General features: G+C 45.9%; 1 protein-coding gene across 2 annotated transcripts; it reads left to right on the forward strand.

Moving 5' to 3' along the window:
* Positions 1 to 545: 545 nt before the first annotated feature.
* NAGPA (N-acetylglucosamine-1-phosphodiester alpha-N-acetylglucosaminidase) lies at positions 546 to 13,694 on the forward strand. Of its 2 annotated transcripts, none has more exons than XM_033167482.1 (11): positions 546 to 670; positions 2,203 to 2,688; positions 3,353 to 3,492; positions 4,739 to 4,847; positions 5,888 to 6,016; positions 6,297 to 6,505; positions 7,563 to 7,610; positions 9,581 to 9,709; positions 10,448 to 10,579; positions 11,941 to 11,992; positions 12,712 to 13,694. In XM_033167482.1, the coding sequence occupies exons 1-11, from the start codon at positions 546 to 548 to the stop codon at positions 12,929 to 12,931; spliced, it is 1,779 nt and encodes a 592-aa protein (XP_033023373.1). In that variant the 3' UTR covers positions 12,932 to 13,694. The 2 variants fall into 2 exon arrangements, with proteins under 2 accessions (XP_033023373.1, XP_033023374.1); XM_033167483.1 differs by having other exon boundaries at positions 568 to 670; positions 10,439 to 10,579.
* Positions 13,695 to 14,018: the final 324 nt, after the last annotated feature.

Here is a 14,018-nt window from a genome sequence, read left to right on the forward strand (position 1 = left end):
AGGGGTCAGTCTTCCCCATCACGATGAGATTTGGTATGTCTGTTTAGATTACAGTAACAGGTAGGTAGCCGTGCTGGTCTGCCATAGTCAAAACAAAACAAAATAAAAAATTCCTTCCAGTAGCACCTTAGAGACCAACTAAGTTTGTTCTTATCTGAAGAAGTGTGCATGCACAGCTATATCTGAATAAGTGTGCATGCACACGAAAGCTCATACCAAGAACAAACTTAGTTGGTCTCTAAGGTGCTACTGGAAGGAATTTTTTATTTTAAATCACAGTAGTTATTTCTAAATTTGCATCTATAGCTATAAATTAGCACATGCAAATTTTATGCAAATACGAAAGGACACAACAATAAACAACAACAGCGAAAACAAGAAGACGCTTGCTCCTCCTAATCTCAGGCGAGCAAATTCTGTGACTCCGCTAGTTGGCCACCAGAAGGAGCAGTGAAACCATGCTTCCTTTTTCCGCTCCTGGCTTTGCTGCTTTTGAAAATACTCTCACGTGATGGTTTGTCATGTGACCGTGCGGCAGGCTCAATATGGCGGCCTCCATAGAGCGCCTAGTGCATAGAGTAGGAAAGGGGCAGCGACCTGCGGCTTTGGCTGTTTTTTCTATGGTGCTGCTCCGCTGCTTTCTGGGAGTTCAGGGTCACGCCGTAGCTTGGTAAGTGCTCAAACCAGAGGAGAAGCCTTTCCACCTCTAAGCATCCTATGGGCGCCGGGCGAGAGTTTCCGGCTCTTCCCACCCGCGCCGCATTTAGCCAATCTTTAGCTGTGCTTGTACGTGAAGGAAAGTCAGGTGATACGAGGGTCGAAGAGATCAAATTGACAATATCTGGACTGATTTCCCGTTGAACAAGTAACACTGCTTGCAAGTATAAAGGTAGTAGAACAAGGAGAGGATTTTGGAATAGCACCGTATTCCCAGAGTGGTTTTTTGTTTGTTTTCGGGTAGAGAGTCTATATGCATAGGCATACACGTCCTTGCAGATAACTTTTTAAATTTGGGAGAGCCTTAAAAAATGCTTTCATTCCTACCCCACCCCCAGCGGTAAAGTCTTACCCTGCCACGTCAGTGCTTCCCCGTCTTACTCTTATCACATTTGTGGATCTGGCTTTTCTCTGGGCTGTGTGCAAGCAGGAAGCTCTCCAGTTTTCTCACACATTCTTCTTTGTAAGTTCTGTTCTAAAACTTGGTGGTAGTTTTGTCAGGCGGAAATGGGGGAGTGAGACCCACTAGGACGGTTGCTTTTCATTACCTCTGTTCCAGTTGCTTTAACACAGAGATTGAGTGAAGTTTCTCCAGAGGTGGGAAAAACTCAGCGCACCTTAATTTCTGGCTCTCAGGCTGCATTAAAAGACACGTGAGTGGGGGCAGTAGTTTTCTTAAATCCACTGAGTGTTCCTCCATCTTCTTAACACAATGTGGGTTTCCTTAGGATCTAGTGTAGCACAGAACTGCCTACTTACATATGTTCAGCCCTGGAAGTGTGCTTCCTCATCTAAGCACAAGCCTGATCTTGCCTGTCACCCTTTTGACTCCTGAGCTGCTTAGTGGCAGTTTTTTGCAGTCCCTTGAGTCAGAGTTTCTTTTTTGGTCAACACCCTCCCCTGGCCTGTTTATCTCGATGTAAAATGACAGGTATGGGAAAAGAGCAAAATCTGAGCATTAATGGAACGGCTTTTAATGGCTCATTAGAGCTGCTTGTGGTAAAACAGAAACGTTCTCTCAGAAAGATCTTCATGCAGGTGGAGAGGTGGTCTTTTTCTAATAGATACCAAGCTTATAAAATGGCATTTCTTCCACCCAAATATACTCAAAGTTTTAAATGCCTTCCTCAGTGCATCCTATGATAATTCAAAAATAATCTAGAATTTAAGATTTCACAGAACAATGACATTATGAAGCTTGCATAGTTTGGAGATGATATCTAGCTAGCAGGAGGTCCCACTCTGCAACTTTATTTGTAACGCAGTTAAAGGGGTAGTAACACTGAGGACACCAGCTATCAGTCCATATTTAATGATATGGGTTTTGTTGGCCCAGCTTTGTACAGATTTATTAGAAATTTGCTCCAAATAACATTTTGGGGTCAGCATAGGTTGTAAGGAAGCAAGGCAGTGCAAACGATTTGACAGGGCAAGCTAGTGAGTCTGAACCTGCATGATTCACATATGAAACTTGCAAAATTTCAGGAATTCATTGAACGATGACCTGTTACTGCCGTATCCTCCACCTCGACATGGTCCTCGGCATCACCATCGGTACGTTCGGGACTGTCAAGCTCTCCGACATGGCAACACAACACACGAGTCCTGGCCTAGCAACAACAGCACTGTCTCTCCACTGACTGTCACAAGCACCTTCATTTCTGACATCCCTCCGAAGGGTCAGAATAGTCGACATGTCTACGGTCATCTCACTACAGTGAGGGACCCCCTGAGGACGTTCTCTGTGCTGGAGCCTGGTGGGCCAGGGGGCTGCCGTAAGCGCAGCCGAGCAACGGTGGAAGAGACTGCCAGGCACGGCAAGTGCCTTGTGGCCCAGAATGGGGGGTACTTCAACACGAAAACCGGAGAGTGCCTTGGGAATGTTGTGAGCAACGGGCATCTCATCCAGTCCTCCGGAGGGATTCAGAATGCTCATTTTGGCATCCGGAAGGATGGCACTCTCGTCTTTGGGTAAGGGATCAGCAACTCTTCCTTTTAAACCAGGTGTGGGGAGCTGGAAATCACATAGTACCTGTCAGGCCATTGGTCCATCTAGCTTAGCATGGTCAACACTGACTGGCAGTGACTTTCTAGAATTTCAGGATTTCTGAAATCCTAGAAAGCAAGGGAGATACCATTATCACAGACTTGGAGTTTGGAAGGGACTACGAGGGTCATGTAGTTCAATCCCTGCAACGCAGGAATCTTTTACCCAACGTGGGTCTCAAACCCACGACCCTGAGATTACAAGTCTCATGCTCTTCCTCCTGAGCTATCCCTCAGATCATGGTGAATTGTGAACTTGGAAGGGACATTGGTGGTCACACTTAGCTCAACCCACTCTTCAGGGCTGGGTTTGCAGTGCAGAGTGTACCACAGCATCCCTGACGGAGAGCCATTCAGCTTCTGCCTCATAGGAGAGCTCTACCACCTCCCGAGATAACCTGATCCACTGGCAATTAAAGCAGTATCATACTACTTTGAACAGTCATGGCTTTTGCCAGTGGATCCTGGGAAGTGTGGTTTATTAAAGGTGCTGAGAGCAGGCCCCTATTCCCATCACAGAGCTTGTCCTTTAAATATTTTCAAATGTCACTCCCTCCTTATAACATGGCTCCTCTGTTGTCTTTTCCAGCTACCTCTCTGAGGAGGACGTGTTGGCTAAAGACAACCCCTTTGTGCAGCTTGTGAGTGGGGTGGGTTGGCTCTTGCGAGATGGGGAGGTCTATGTGAATCAGAGTCGGGCGGTAGAATGTGACGAGACGCAGGAAACAGGTAAATGTGAAGTGGAATATTCCACAATACGTAGAGTTTACCAGGGTCCGGCAGGCTTCCTTCAGCTGCCAGCTCTGCTTTCCATTCTTGGCAGCTCCTGGTAATTAGCAGAATCTGAGCACAGCGTCAGCTTGTGTGTAACTGCCAAGGCAGCACAGCAGTTATTCACAGAAACGATCGTCCTCTTATCTAGCAGTGTTTGTTTTCAAAGCAATAAATCTGCTCCCGGAGAATTCAACTCCATGTTTGCTCCTGGAGAAAATGAAACCAAAAAAGATCAAACGTGTTCACAGACAAAGACAAAAGCCCGTATGTGAACTGCCCACCCAGTGACCAGTGCGTCATAGCAAAGCTCTTAACTGTTTAGGCTCTGGTCTGATACTTTCCACAGGGGCCTGTTCCTTTTGTCTGCCTGATGCACTGGATGGTCAGAAGGGGAGGAGGAGTGATAACAGGGGACATGTATCAATCTGTCCATAATGGGAAGCACCCACAAGACTTGGTAGCCACCCAAAACTGGAGAGGAACTGATGTGTCTTGCGTCTTTTCCTTTGGTCCACTGCCTTTTAAGGCTTGGGCAGGGGAAGAACACGTTCCATGATGGTCCTGGCATGACCTAGCAAGCTCTAGACCACCCCAGGCTCAGCAGGCTTGAGGCCAAGGCTGTCCATGGCCCTAATGGAAAAATTAAGACATAAAATGTAAGCATTAGGAAAAAGTAATCAAAAAGACAAATGTGGTGATGTGTGGTACTGTTTAATTGAATTTGTATGCAACAAAGAAAACCATTTTGCACCTCCTCAAACACACCAGTGACTTGTGGTTAATGGACTGCAGCTAATCGTATTAATTTTTATTTTTATTTCCTACCCAGAACCAGATATCTGGTGTTTTTTTTAATGTTCTTTCATTATAATCACCATGCCCACGCTTCAGCGAAACTGAATTCTTGTATTCTCTCTTCAAATGATTCATTACATTTATGTTTCTTGTCTGTATGCTCATGATAATTAAATACATATGTTTATATATGGTGAAACAAAAGACCAGAGCTGTGACGGTACCCAGCTTAAAGCAGACAGTTTTTAAGGGGGGGGGGGGTGAAAACAATGCGTACACCATTCTTCTGTAAGGAGAGGTTTTGCCCTGTGATTTATTTATTTTAAAAAACTTCATTGTAGCAGAGTGATTATGTTTCTCAGCTATTTGTACTCTGTCTCTCTTTCTCCCCACCCCTTTGTGGTAGGTACGTTTGACAAGTTCATCAATACTGTGTCTGCCAGGACAGCTGTGGGGCACGACAGGCAAGGACAGCTGGTTTTGGCACACTTTGATGGGCAGACACATACAAGGGGGTAAGTCTGTGTAGTTTTTTAAGTCGTTCCTCCTAGTGGGGCAGGTGATCCATGCCTCAGATTGAGTTCTGCTTGGAGGGCCTCTTTGTCTCCTTGATGTGTTGTGGGTCATGTTTTTATTTTTAATTTAAGTAACAATTCAGGAGAAAAGTTAAATAAGGAACCCAACTGTAGGTGCTACCATTTAACATGTAGGTGCCTGAGGAATTTCCATCCTATGACTCAACAAAGAGCGATGAGATTTGGGCATAACACTAAGCTGTGGTTCAATAAACCATGGTGTAGGGACACTTGGTTCTGGTTTGTTTAGCAAACTGAGGCTTAAACAATCCTGGAGGACTTAGTGTCATGTATGAACCAGGCCTGCTTAGCGCCAGACAAGTATGATTCTTTAATGTATCCCGGTTTGCCCATAATGCTAAGAGGTTGGTTTGCAAACCTTAGTTTATGTTAAGTGCAGTAAACCACGGCTTACAGGCTAAGGCACTGGTGCAGGTTCAGATGATTAAATTAAACTACGGTTTAGTTAACCAGGCCTATATGAAAGAGCCTTCTTTTTTTAATGACCTGAATTGACCCTCCTCTTAAAGAAAGCAGAGCCAGGTTTGGAAGGTTGGTTACTGTGGTACGTGAATTCTCTCTCACATGAAAATATATGGTCGTCCCCACCAACCTAACCCCCAAGCTGTTATCTTGTCTGTGCTACAGTAATCACTGGCTCTTTTTTCAGGGCTGCCCTAAGACTTCTCACTGCCTGAGGCAGATGGTGAAGTCAGGTACAAAAGCCTAGCAGACTAACAGTTTAATCTTGTGTTGACACTGTTAATGTGCCAGAACATTCCACCACACACAAGGACCACAGGCTAGTGTCGGTGGGAACAGAGCACACCACATGGCTCATCCAGCCCTAACACTTCACTGTCGCTCCCTGCTCTCCAGCATTTGCCTCCTCCCTCCGCCTAAGGATAGGGCCGGCCCTTACTCTTTTTCCGCCTATGCAAGGCATCTTCTCACAGCTATCCCCTTTATCGTTTGCACAGCCTCAGCCTTTGGGATATGGCTGATTTCCTGAAGCAGCAAGGCGTCATCAATGCCATCAACTTGGACGGCGGAGGGTCTGCAACCCTGGTCTTAAATGGAACGCTTGCCAGTTACCCCTCAGATCACTGGTAGGTGCTGTCGCTGTTTGCTAAAGGGGAGCTCGACCCTGTACTCATGGACAAGGCAGAAAGAGCCCCCTGCTGTGACACTTCTGGTCCTGAAGTGGTCAGGCTATGTTTGGGGCTGGGACAGTTTTCTGTAGGTTTGCATCTGTGTCAGAAGAAATTACTACAGCTGTGAAACCTCGCTGTTTCTGCCAGCATTAAAGAAGGGCCAGGATGCGTACTAGGGCTTAGCTTGGCTGTTGTTGTTATTCTTTTGGCGCAATCAGTATTTCTTTCTCCCCAGCGAACTTTACCCCATGTGGCGCTGCCCTCGGCAGGTTTCGACTATCCTGTGTGTCCACGAACCTGCCTGCCAGCCTCTGGACTGCAGTGGGCATGGGCACTGTGTCCTTGGGGAATGCCAGTGCGACGGAGCTCTCTGGAGAGGACCAGCATGCGATGTCTTGGACTGCGGCCCTTCCAACTGCACCCTGCACGGAATCTGTACAGAAGGCAAGGCCACGTAGGCTGGGAGAGGTGTGAGCATGTGGGTCGGGTAGAACAGGTGCCCGGCCTCCAAGTCAGGGCTGCCTATAGAGATAGGGATCCCAAAAGCACATCACTAGTAGCAAGTAGGCACCCCTAATAAGCCTATAGACTTAGGGTTCTAGAAAGCACATTGCTAGTAACAAGTGGACTCCTGCTGAGACTGCTTCTGGGCAATTTGGTTTTTTTAAAAAAAAAAAACCTTGGGGGGTGCTTTTTCACTCCTCCCCTTTTTTCTTTTGGTTAAAGGCAGTCTCGGACTAACATGTTCTGATTTGTTAGGATGCTGGCTCTACCATTGGGCAGAGTGCTTGGTATCCAGCAATGGTGGCAGTTTCCCACCTACTCCTCCTGAATCCCCCATCTTGGAGGACAGAACTGTGTTTGCCCCCCAGGGTCCCCTTCATCCCCTAAACTGGCCTTTCTTTTAACAATCTGTGCCCTTTTTGTGTTGGTGTGATGTTTCGATGTAGGTCTGCTTGTTTTTAAACAGAACTGTCTTTTTAGACTTGTTAATGCTGTTAACGTGTATTTACAGGTTTGTTACTTTCTTAAAACATTTTAAGTTGCTTTAAATTGCCATTGAAAAATAAGGCGACTAATTTAATAATAATATTCCCCAAATGTTCTCCATTTCCCCTTGGCTGTGGCTTATCTGGAAATCCCACATTCTGTCCTGAATTCCCCACTTGCCGGCACTGGTGGTTCTATTCCCGGTTGTGCCACAACTTACAACCCTGTGCCCATGATCTCACTGCTCCAAAACCACATCCATTTGTTCTTTTCACCCTTTATTTTTAATTTTTATTTTTTTAAAAATGTATTTATTAACTATAACGTACATTGATACATTATACAATTACATTTACACATAACTCACACATACACCTATAACACACACCCAATTACACTCATACAATTACAGTTATAATAGTACAGTTATAATACAGTTATAATACCGTATACCAATACATATACATATATCCAAATACTGTTATATCTTCCTTTTCACCCTTTATTGCAGAGGGATGTCTTTGTGATGCTGGCTGGCAGAGCCCCAACTGCAGTGAAGGTAACTGGGTTTTCTTCCTAACAATCCTTACTTTGGAGAGTTGTCTCTCTGTGTGTGTGAATATTTATTTATTGCATCAGTTTGTAACTTGGGAAACCAATTGCAGAAGTCAGGGCAGAGTTTGCCAACCTAGTGCCCTCCAGTGGTCTTGGACCGCAAGTTCCATCAGCCCCAGCCATCATGGGGCAGAGTATAGACTCAAACAAAACAAAACAAACTTTTCACCCTTTGGCCAAATAATAAGCTGAATTGTTACAGTCCTTGAAAATATGCTGCAGTTGATTGAACTGGCGGTAGTTGTTTTTCTCCAGTTTTGTTGATTTTATTGCCTTGTTCTTCTTTTATTGCTTTACTTTGTGTTCGTTGCCCCAAGCATTCTTTGGTAGGAAGTCAGGATAGAAATTAACTACAGTAAATATATATTTCCAAGGCAACTTACAATGTGATTGACTTTTCTATCTCGACTTTGCTACATGTGTTGGGGGGGGGGAGGCAGTTTGGGTGGCCTGCATTGTGGCTACCAATGCTGAGTTTTTATTATTATTGTGATTTATTGCAAAAGATGGAGAAGGTTATGGGCTGCGTTTTCTGTCCTGGGGACAGATGTGGGGGGATGGAGAGATACACAACTCCCCCCATCCTCATCCAGCTTACCCATGTGCATGCAAGGTCCTTACCATCTGTGTTACCAGGCTAGTGCTTAAATGCAAGGTTGAAATAACTGTGCGTGTGACCCTTTGCAGCAGGGAAAGCCAGCAGGTGTTCTCTGGCTGTTCTTGTTGTTGGACTCCAGTTCCCATCAGCCCCAGCAAGTGCGGCTTGTGGTCAGGCATGATGGGAGCTGTAGTCCAGCAACATTTGGAGGCTGCCACGTTGGCTATCCCTGCTTGACAAGGGAGGGGAGCACCGGTAGAACATGTGCTTGGAATGCAGAAGGGTTCTAGGTTCGATCCTTGCATTGTATCAATTGTCGGTATATAAATACATCTATAAATTAAAAAATCCTGCCTGGTGTCTGTGGGGAAGGCTGGGCAAGGCGGCCGTTCTGAAAGCATGGACGCTGCTGCCCATCAGTGCAGACAATACTGAGCCATTTGAACAAATAGTCCCCCTTGGTATAATGCAGTTATATTGGGGCTTCCCTTGCTTTTGACCTAGAAGCTGCAGGCAGTGCAGAATGCTGCTACACAGCTGCCTATGGGAGTGACACCCTGCCAGCATATAACACCTTTGCTCAAAGATCTGCACTGGCTTCCTACCAGGCCAAGTTCAATTAGTTTATTACTGTTAGTATATACAGCCCTGAACAACTTGGGAGCAGTTTACCTGCGAGATCGCTTTGCCCCATATAAGCCCACTTGACTGCTCTGAACTGGGCCCGTTAAAAGTGCCACATAATACTTTCCAGTAGCACCTTAGAGACCAACTGAGTTTGTTCTTGGTATGAGCTTTCGTGTGCATGCACACGAAAGCTCATACCAAGAACAAACTCAGTTGGTCTCTAAGGTGCTACTGGAAAGAATTTTCTATTTTGTTTCGACTATGGCAGACCAACACGGCTACCCACCTGTAACATAATACTTGTTCAGCATTTGTAAGAAATCAGCGTTCTAGCATGGCAGCAGCTTCGCTTTGGCTCACACTATTGACATCAGGCAGGCGCCTTCGCTGTAAGTTCTGGCGCCTTCTAAAAACATTTTTGTTTAGACAAGCCTGTGGAATGCTGTGGTGTGTTTTCATTAAGTCTTTAGCTTATTTCTGAAGGTTTTTAATTGGTTTTTAACTGATGGTTTTATTGCTTTATTCTTTTTTTGTAAATAATTTCAGGTTGTTGTTTTTGTAGGATGAAGTGCTATATATAATTTTATTGAAGAAAATAAACAGTAAATATATATTCATCGCCACCCGAAAGTTCTGATGGTGTTTTGCATGTGGTCTCCTCCCTCCCTCCCCCTTCTCTTCTGCCATAGCCTGTGCTCCTGGTTCCTATGGCGACGGCTGCCTTCAGAAATGCCTCTGCCTCAATGGTGGTGCCTGTGACCCGGTCCATGGAACTTGCAATTGCTCAGCTGGCTACCAAGGCACGCATTGCGAAGAAGGTGAGAGATTTGTTTATTTTAACCTGACTGTTGTGATAACTTATTTGCTCTCCTCCCTTCTTGCTGAGTTAAAGCTTGCTGGTTAAAACAGCACTGTCTGCACCTGGTACTTGTGGTGACTGTCACTGCTCCCCTCCCAGCCATTATAATTCCTTAATTGTGATGTGGGAAGGCATGCTTTGGGCTCCAAAGAAATTGGGACAGCCAGAAGATGGGGTGTAAGTGGCGAAGGAATGGGTGAGTTGGCTGACAGGAGAGGCTCAGTGGAGCCAGCTAGTGAATGAAGAATGTCCAACCTTTCCCCGTCTTCTTCATTTGCATCACACATTCTACACACAGTGCAGTTAAACTGTGGAACTCACCGCCACATGAGGCAGTGATGACCACCAACATGAATGGATTGGACAAATTCATGGTTATTAGCCACAATGGCTCGGTTCTGCTTCCACAGTCGGGGTATTCTGAATACCAGGTGCCAGAAACCACAGGAGAGGAGAGTGCTCTTGCACGCACGTCCTGCTTTCTGGTTTCCCCACGGGTATCTGGTTAGCCGCTGTAAGAACAGCTTGCTCTGGGCAAAGGCAGGGCGGCTTTGCAAGCCTTGGCAATCAGCTGCTCATCCGTGCCTGAAAACCCTGCTGTAAGACAGAGAGCCAGGCCCGATTCTGCCATGCGTTTCCCTGGCCTGCTTGCTGTTGTGTAACCCCCAACTTGTCTTCCCTGTGATTGTTTTCTCAGCCTGTCCCAGCGGACGGTACGGGCCAAACTGCCAGGATGCCTGTCCCTGCCCAAACCAGCGTCCTTGTGATCGGAAGACGGGCAGTTGCAACGTTTCTGCTGAATGCCCCCTGCCTGATGACATAGACAGAGGTAGGTGCCTCAGGAGCCTCGTGACTCAGGAGGAGACACAGCCTGAGCTTTTCTTTCGGAAGGTTTGGCCTTTTTGCTTCCTGTTTAAAAGGGTCCTGGAAAGGTAGGAAGAGGCCTTATTTTGACTCTGGCTCATTGGCCCTCAGTATTGTCTGCCCTGACTGGCAGCTGCTCTCCAGGGCTTCGGGCAGGGATCTCTCTCATGTTGTGAAAGGGGCTGACTAAAAATCAGCCCTCCTGCCAGGGAAATATCTCCTCACATATTCTAAAGTACAGCATAAACGCCCCGCTCACTATAGGCCAGGTATTCTATTGATCAAAATTAGGCCTCGTTGCTTTTCCTACATCTTAGCCCAGGCATAAGCAACCTTGGCCCTCCAGATGTTTTGAGACTACAATTCCCATCATCCCTGACCACTGGTCGTTAGCTAGGGATCATGGGAGTTGTAGTCCCAAAACATCTGGAGGGCTGAGGTTGCCTATGCCTGTCTTAGCCCTACCTGGAGATACTGGAGATTGAACCTGGAAGCTTCTGCATGTGATGCTGTTGCTCTGTCTCTGAGCCATGTGGTGTTATACCTGTGAAAGCTTTTTCTCTCCCCCGCACCCCGAAGGGCTGCTCGCAGTCAGAATAGCGGTACCGTGCTGAATAGGCCAAGAGATTTGATGGCTTCATATATCCCAGCTACCCCTTTCTTGGTCTACATTCCAGAGTGCCTGTGGATTTTTGGGTAGCTTTCTAGCGGTGCAACGTACAAGGGAAGAAGATGGATCAAAAAGCTGTAAGAAAGGGGAAATGGGACGATGCCACTGTATAGAAAAGAGGGGGGAAGCGGACTTTATTCCTGGTGCGTTTCAGGGGTGCCTCTTTCCCAAGGAGTGTAAACACTGTAAATTGAAGCTTTGATCCAGGTGAAGTTTAGACCTGCTTGAGCCCCATTGGAAATCTCGTCGATTTCAAGGGTACTTAAGCTCCAGTTGCATTGGAATTAAAGTTACTATTTCTTGATCTTTGAAAGCTTGCTGAAGTTGAGCAGATTACAAATGGATCAAGTCTGATGGAATGCATGGATTCTTTGAGAAGGAATTTCTTGAAACAAGTTAGGACACTGGGGGGTGGGTCACCTCTTTTTTGTCGCCACCTCACCCCCTTACACAGTTGTCATCTGCGTTTGTCTTGAACACACTGTCGTGCCCATCCCTTTCAGGGCAGCAAGAGAAATCTAGGCTCTTGGTCTGACGCGGCAGTTAAGCCTTCATGGATCCATTCCAGTCTATTTGCTGCATTGGAGATTTGCCTTGTCCTTCGTGCTTGGCAATAAGCATCTAAATGCATCTCTCTCTCCCCCTCTCTCTCGCAGGCCAGTGCTTGCTGAAGGCCGATGAGAAAGGTGTGCTCCTTGGGTTTACAATGTAAGTTGTGTGCCATGTGTTTTTGCAGTGTGGTTGTATGTTGTAACATTTCCTAGCCTCCGATAATAGAGCTAGTCGCAGAGTCCTACAAGGCCCCCTCCACCTCTGCATAGTCCAGCCCCTTGCCCAGTGCAGGCACCACCAATAGACGGCTGTCCATCCTTATAAGGACACAAGAAGAGGCCTCCTGGATCAGGCCAGTGGCCCATCTAGACCAGCAACCTGGTCTCACGGTGGCCAACCAGATGCCTATAGGAAGGCTGCAAGCGGGAGCGGAGCACAACAGCACTCTGCACCTGCAAATCCCAGGAAATGGTATTCAGAAACATTACTGTCTTCTGACTCTGGAGGTGGAGCATAGCCACGGCAGCTGGTAGCGTTTGTTAGCCGAAAGCTATCCAAGTTGGTGGCCATCATTGCCTCCTGTGGGAAGCGAATTCCTCTGTAGGGAATCGGTCCCATCGTCCGTCTGGCCTTGCCATCAGGAAGCTTCTTCTAATGTTCAAGCGCAGTCTCCCCTCCTGCAGCCGAAGGCCATTAGTTCTAGCCTCATCCGCTGGGACAAGTCTATTCTAGCAAAGTGATTACAAGGATGAAATGGGAATCTTTTGACTTCTATTGTCAGTTCGCAGGCTGGTGTGTTAAGGTACTGTAAACTTGCTGATTATTATTTTCATTGGTGACCATTATTAATAGTGTTTTTTTTGTTTTTTTTACAGGAAGGGATGGTTTATAGGAGTCTTATCTGTGCTGCTTCTGGTTAGTGCCGCGTTCAACATAAAGCACTTTTGCTGCAGCAGCTCCACAGGCCGACAGAACTGTAACGATTACTTCTCCAGGCGTCCCAACAGTTCCCACTATGAACTGTTAGGGAAATCAAACAGTTTCCCACTTGCAGGAGGAGAGAATGAAGACTACACAGAAGACGCAGAGACCTAACACAGACGGCTGCTATCCTTTGATGTGAGAACCAGCAGGAGGAACCCCCATCCATCACTCTTTGTGTGATGGCACACTGTAACAGAACCTTCCAGAAGGAACAAGTGGCTTCCACATAGAACTTGATTACTGCTCCTCTCATTGGCCTCACTTCACAAATAATGTTAAACCCTAGTTACAAATTAACTGGCTTGATGCAAATGAGCAGTGTGCTGGTTCACAGCGCTCATTACTTTTTCTTGTATTGCTCCAGTCTGTGCCGTGCTGGGGGGAGACGTACCAGAGCCTGGCTCAGAGTCACATGTTGAGAAAGTGCTAAAAGAATTAATAATGAAAGGGACTTCACTGTGAGGAATTTTACTTCCAGCTCTGGTTATCAGAGTGCTTGACTCTTAACGCCTTAAGTATGATGGCCTAAGTTAGGCCTATAGCATACGATCTAATGACAAGTTTTTTAAGTAATATATTTTGTAAGATGTAGCTGCGGGTGGGATTGCCTTCCGATAATTTATTTTAAAGCAGAAATTAAGCCTGTCTCGGCCTGAATACACAAACCGCTTTTTCTTTCTGTTGCACTTTGCCTCTTCCTTCATAACGCCAGGGGTCTTTTTGGCAGCCCATTTGAAATGTTGTGCCACATTTTAAATTGTGTGTTTTGTTAGCTTCAAAATTTGAAGAACAATTGCAGCAACCATCCATGTTTGGTACAGGGATATACTTTTTATACAATCAGGACTATATACTTTTTACACAATAAAGTGACTTCCCCCCCCCCCCTTGAGTTATGAATGTTGTCCTTTGACTAGCTGCAAGAGGGTGCCAAGACTTTGCATTGTTTCCAGATGTATAGTGACAAGAGTCTCATCCATTTTTACATGGTTCCCCAGGTACCTTAAAGCCTACATACAAAGTTGGAACTCTACAAAGGTCCAAATGCACAAAAATATTGTTTTATTTTAGATCAAAAATTAAAAACACATCTTACTATAAATTACAAACAAAAACTCTAGCAATGTAGTGTTAAGGCCACGTTTGAGATACAGTAGTGGAAATATTGTTTCACTGCCTGGTTTATGAGCAATTCCAT

This window comes from Lacerta agilis, chromosome 13, assembly GCF_009819535.1.
Source record: "Lacerta agilis isolate rLacAgi1 chromosome 13, rLacAgi1.pri, whole genome shotgun sequence".
Taxonomy (NCBI): Eukaryota; Metazoa; Chordata; class Lepidosauria; order Squamata; family Lacertidae; genus Lacerta; species Lacerta agilis.

Bases quoted from the DNA above. Each gene is read 5' to 3' on its own strand.
- NAGPA (XM_033167482.1), top strand. From the start codon at position 546: ATGGCGGCCTCCATAGAGCGCCTAGTGCATAGAGTAGGAAAGGGGCAG. The intron at 2,689-3,352 runs GTAAGGGATCAG...TGTCTTTTCCAG, and splicing joins GATGGCACTCTCGTCTTTGG to CTACCTCTCTGAGGAGGACG. The intron at 10,580-11,940 runs GTAGGTGCCTCA...TCTCTCTCGCAG, and splicing joins GCCTGATGACATAGACAGAG to GCCAGTGCTTGCTGAAGGCC.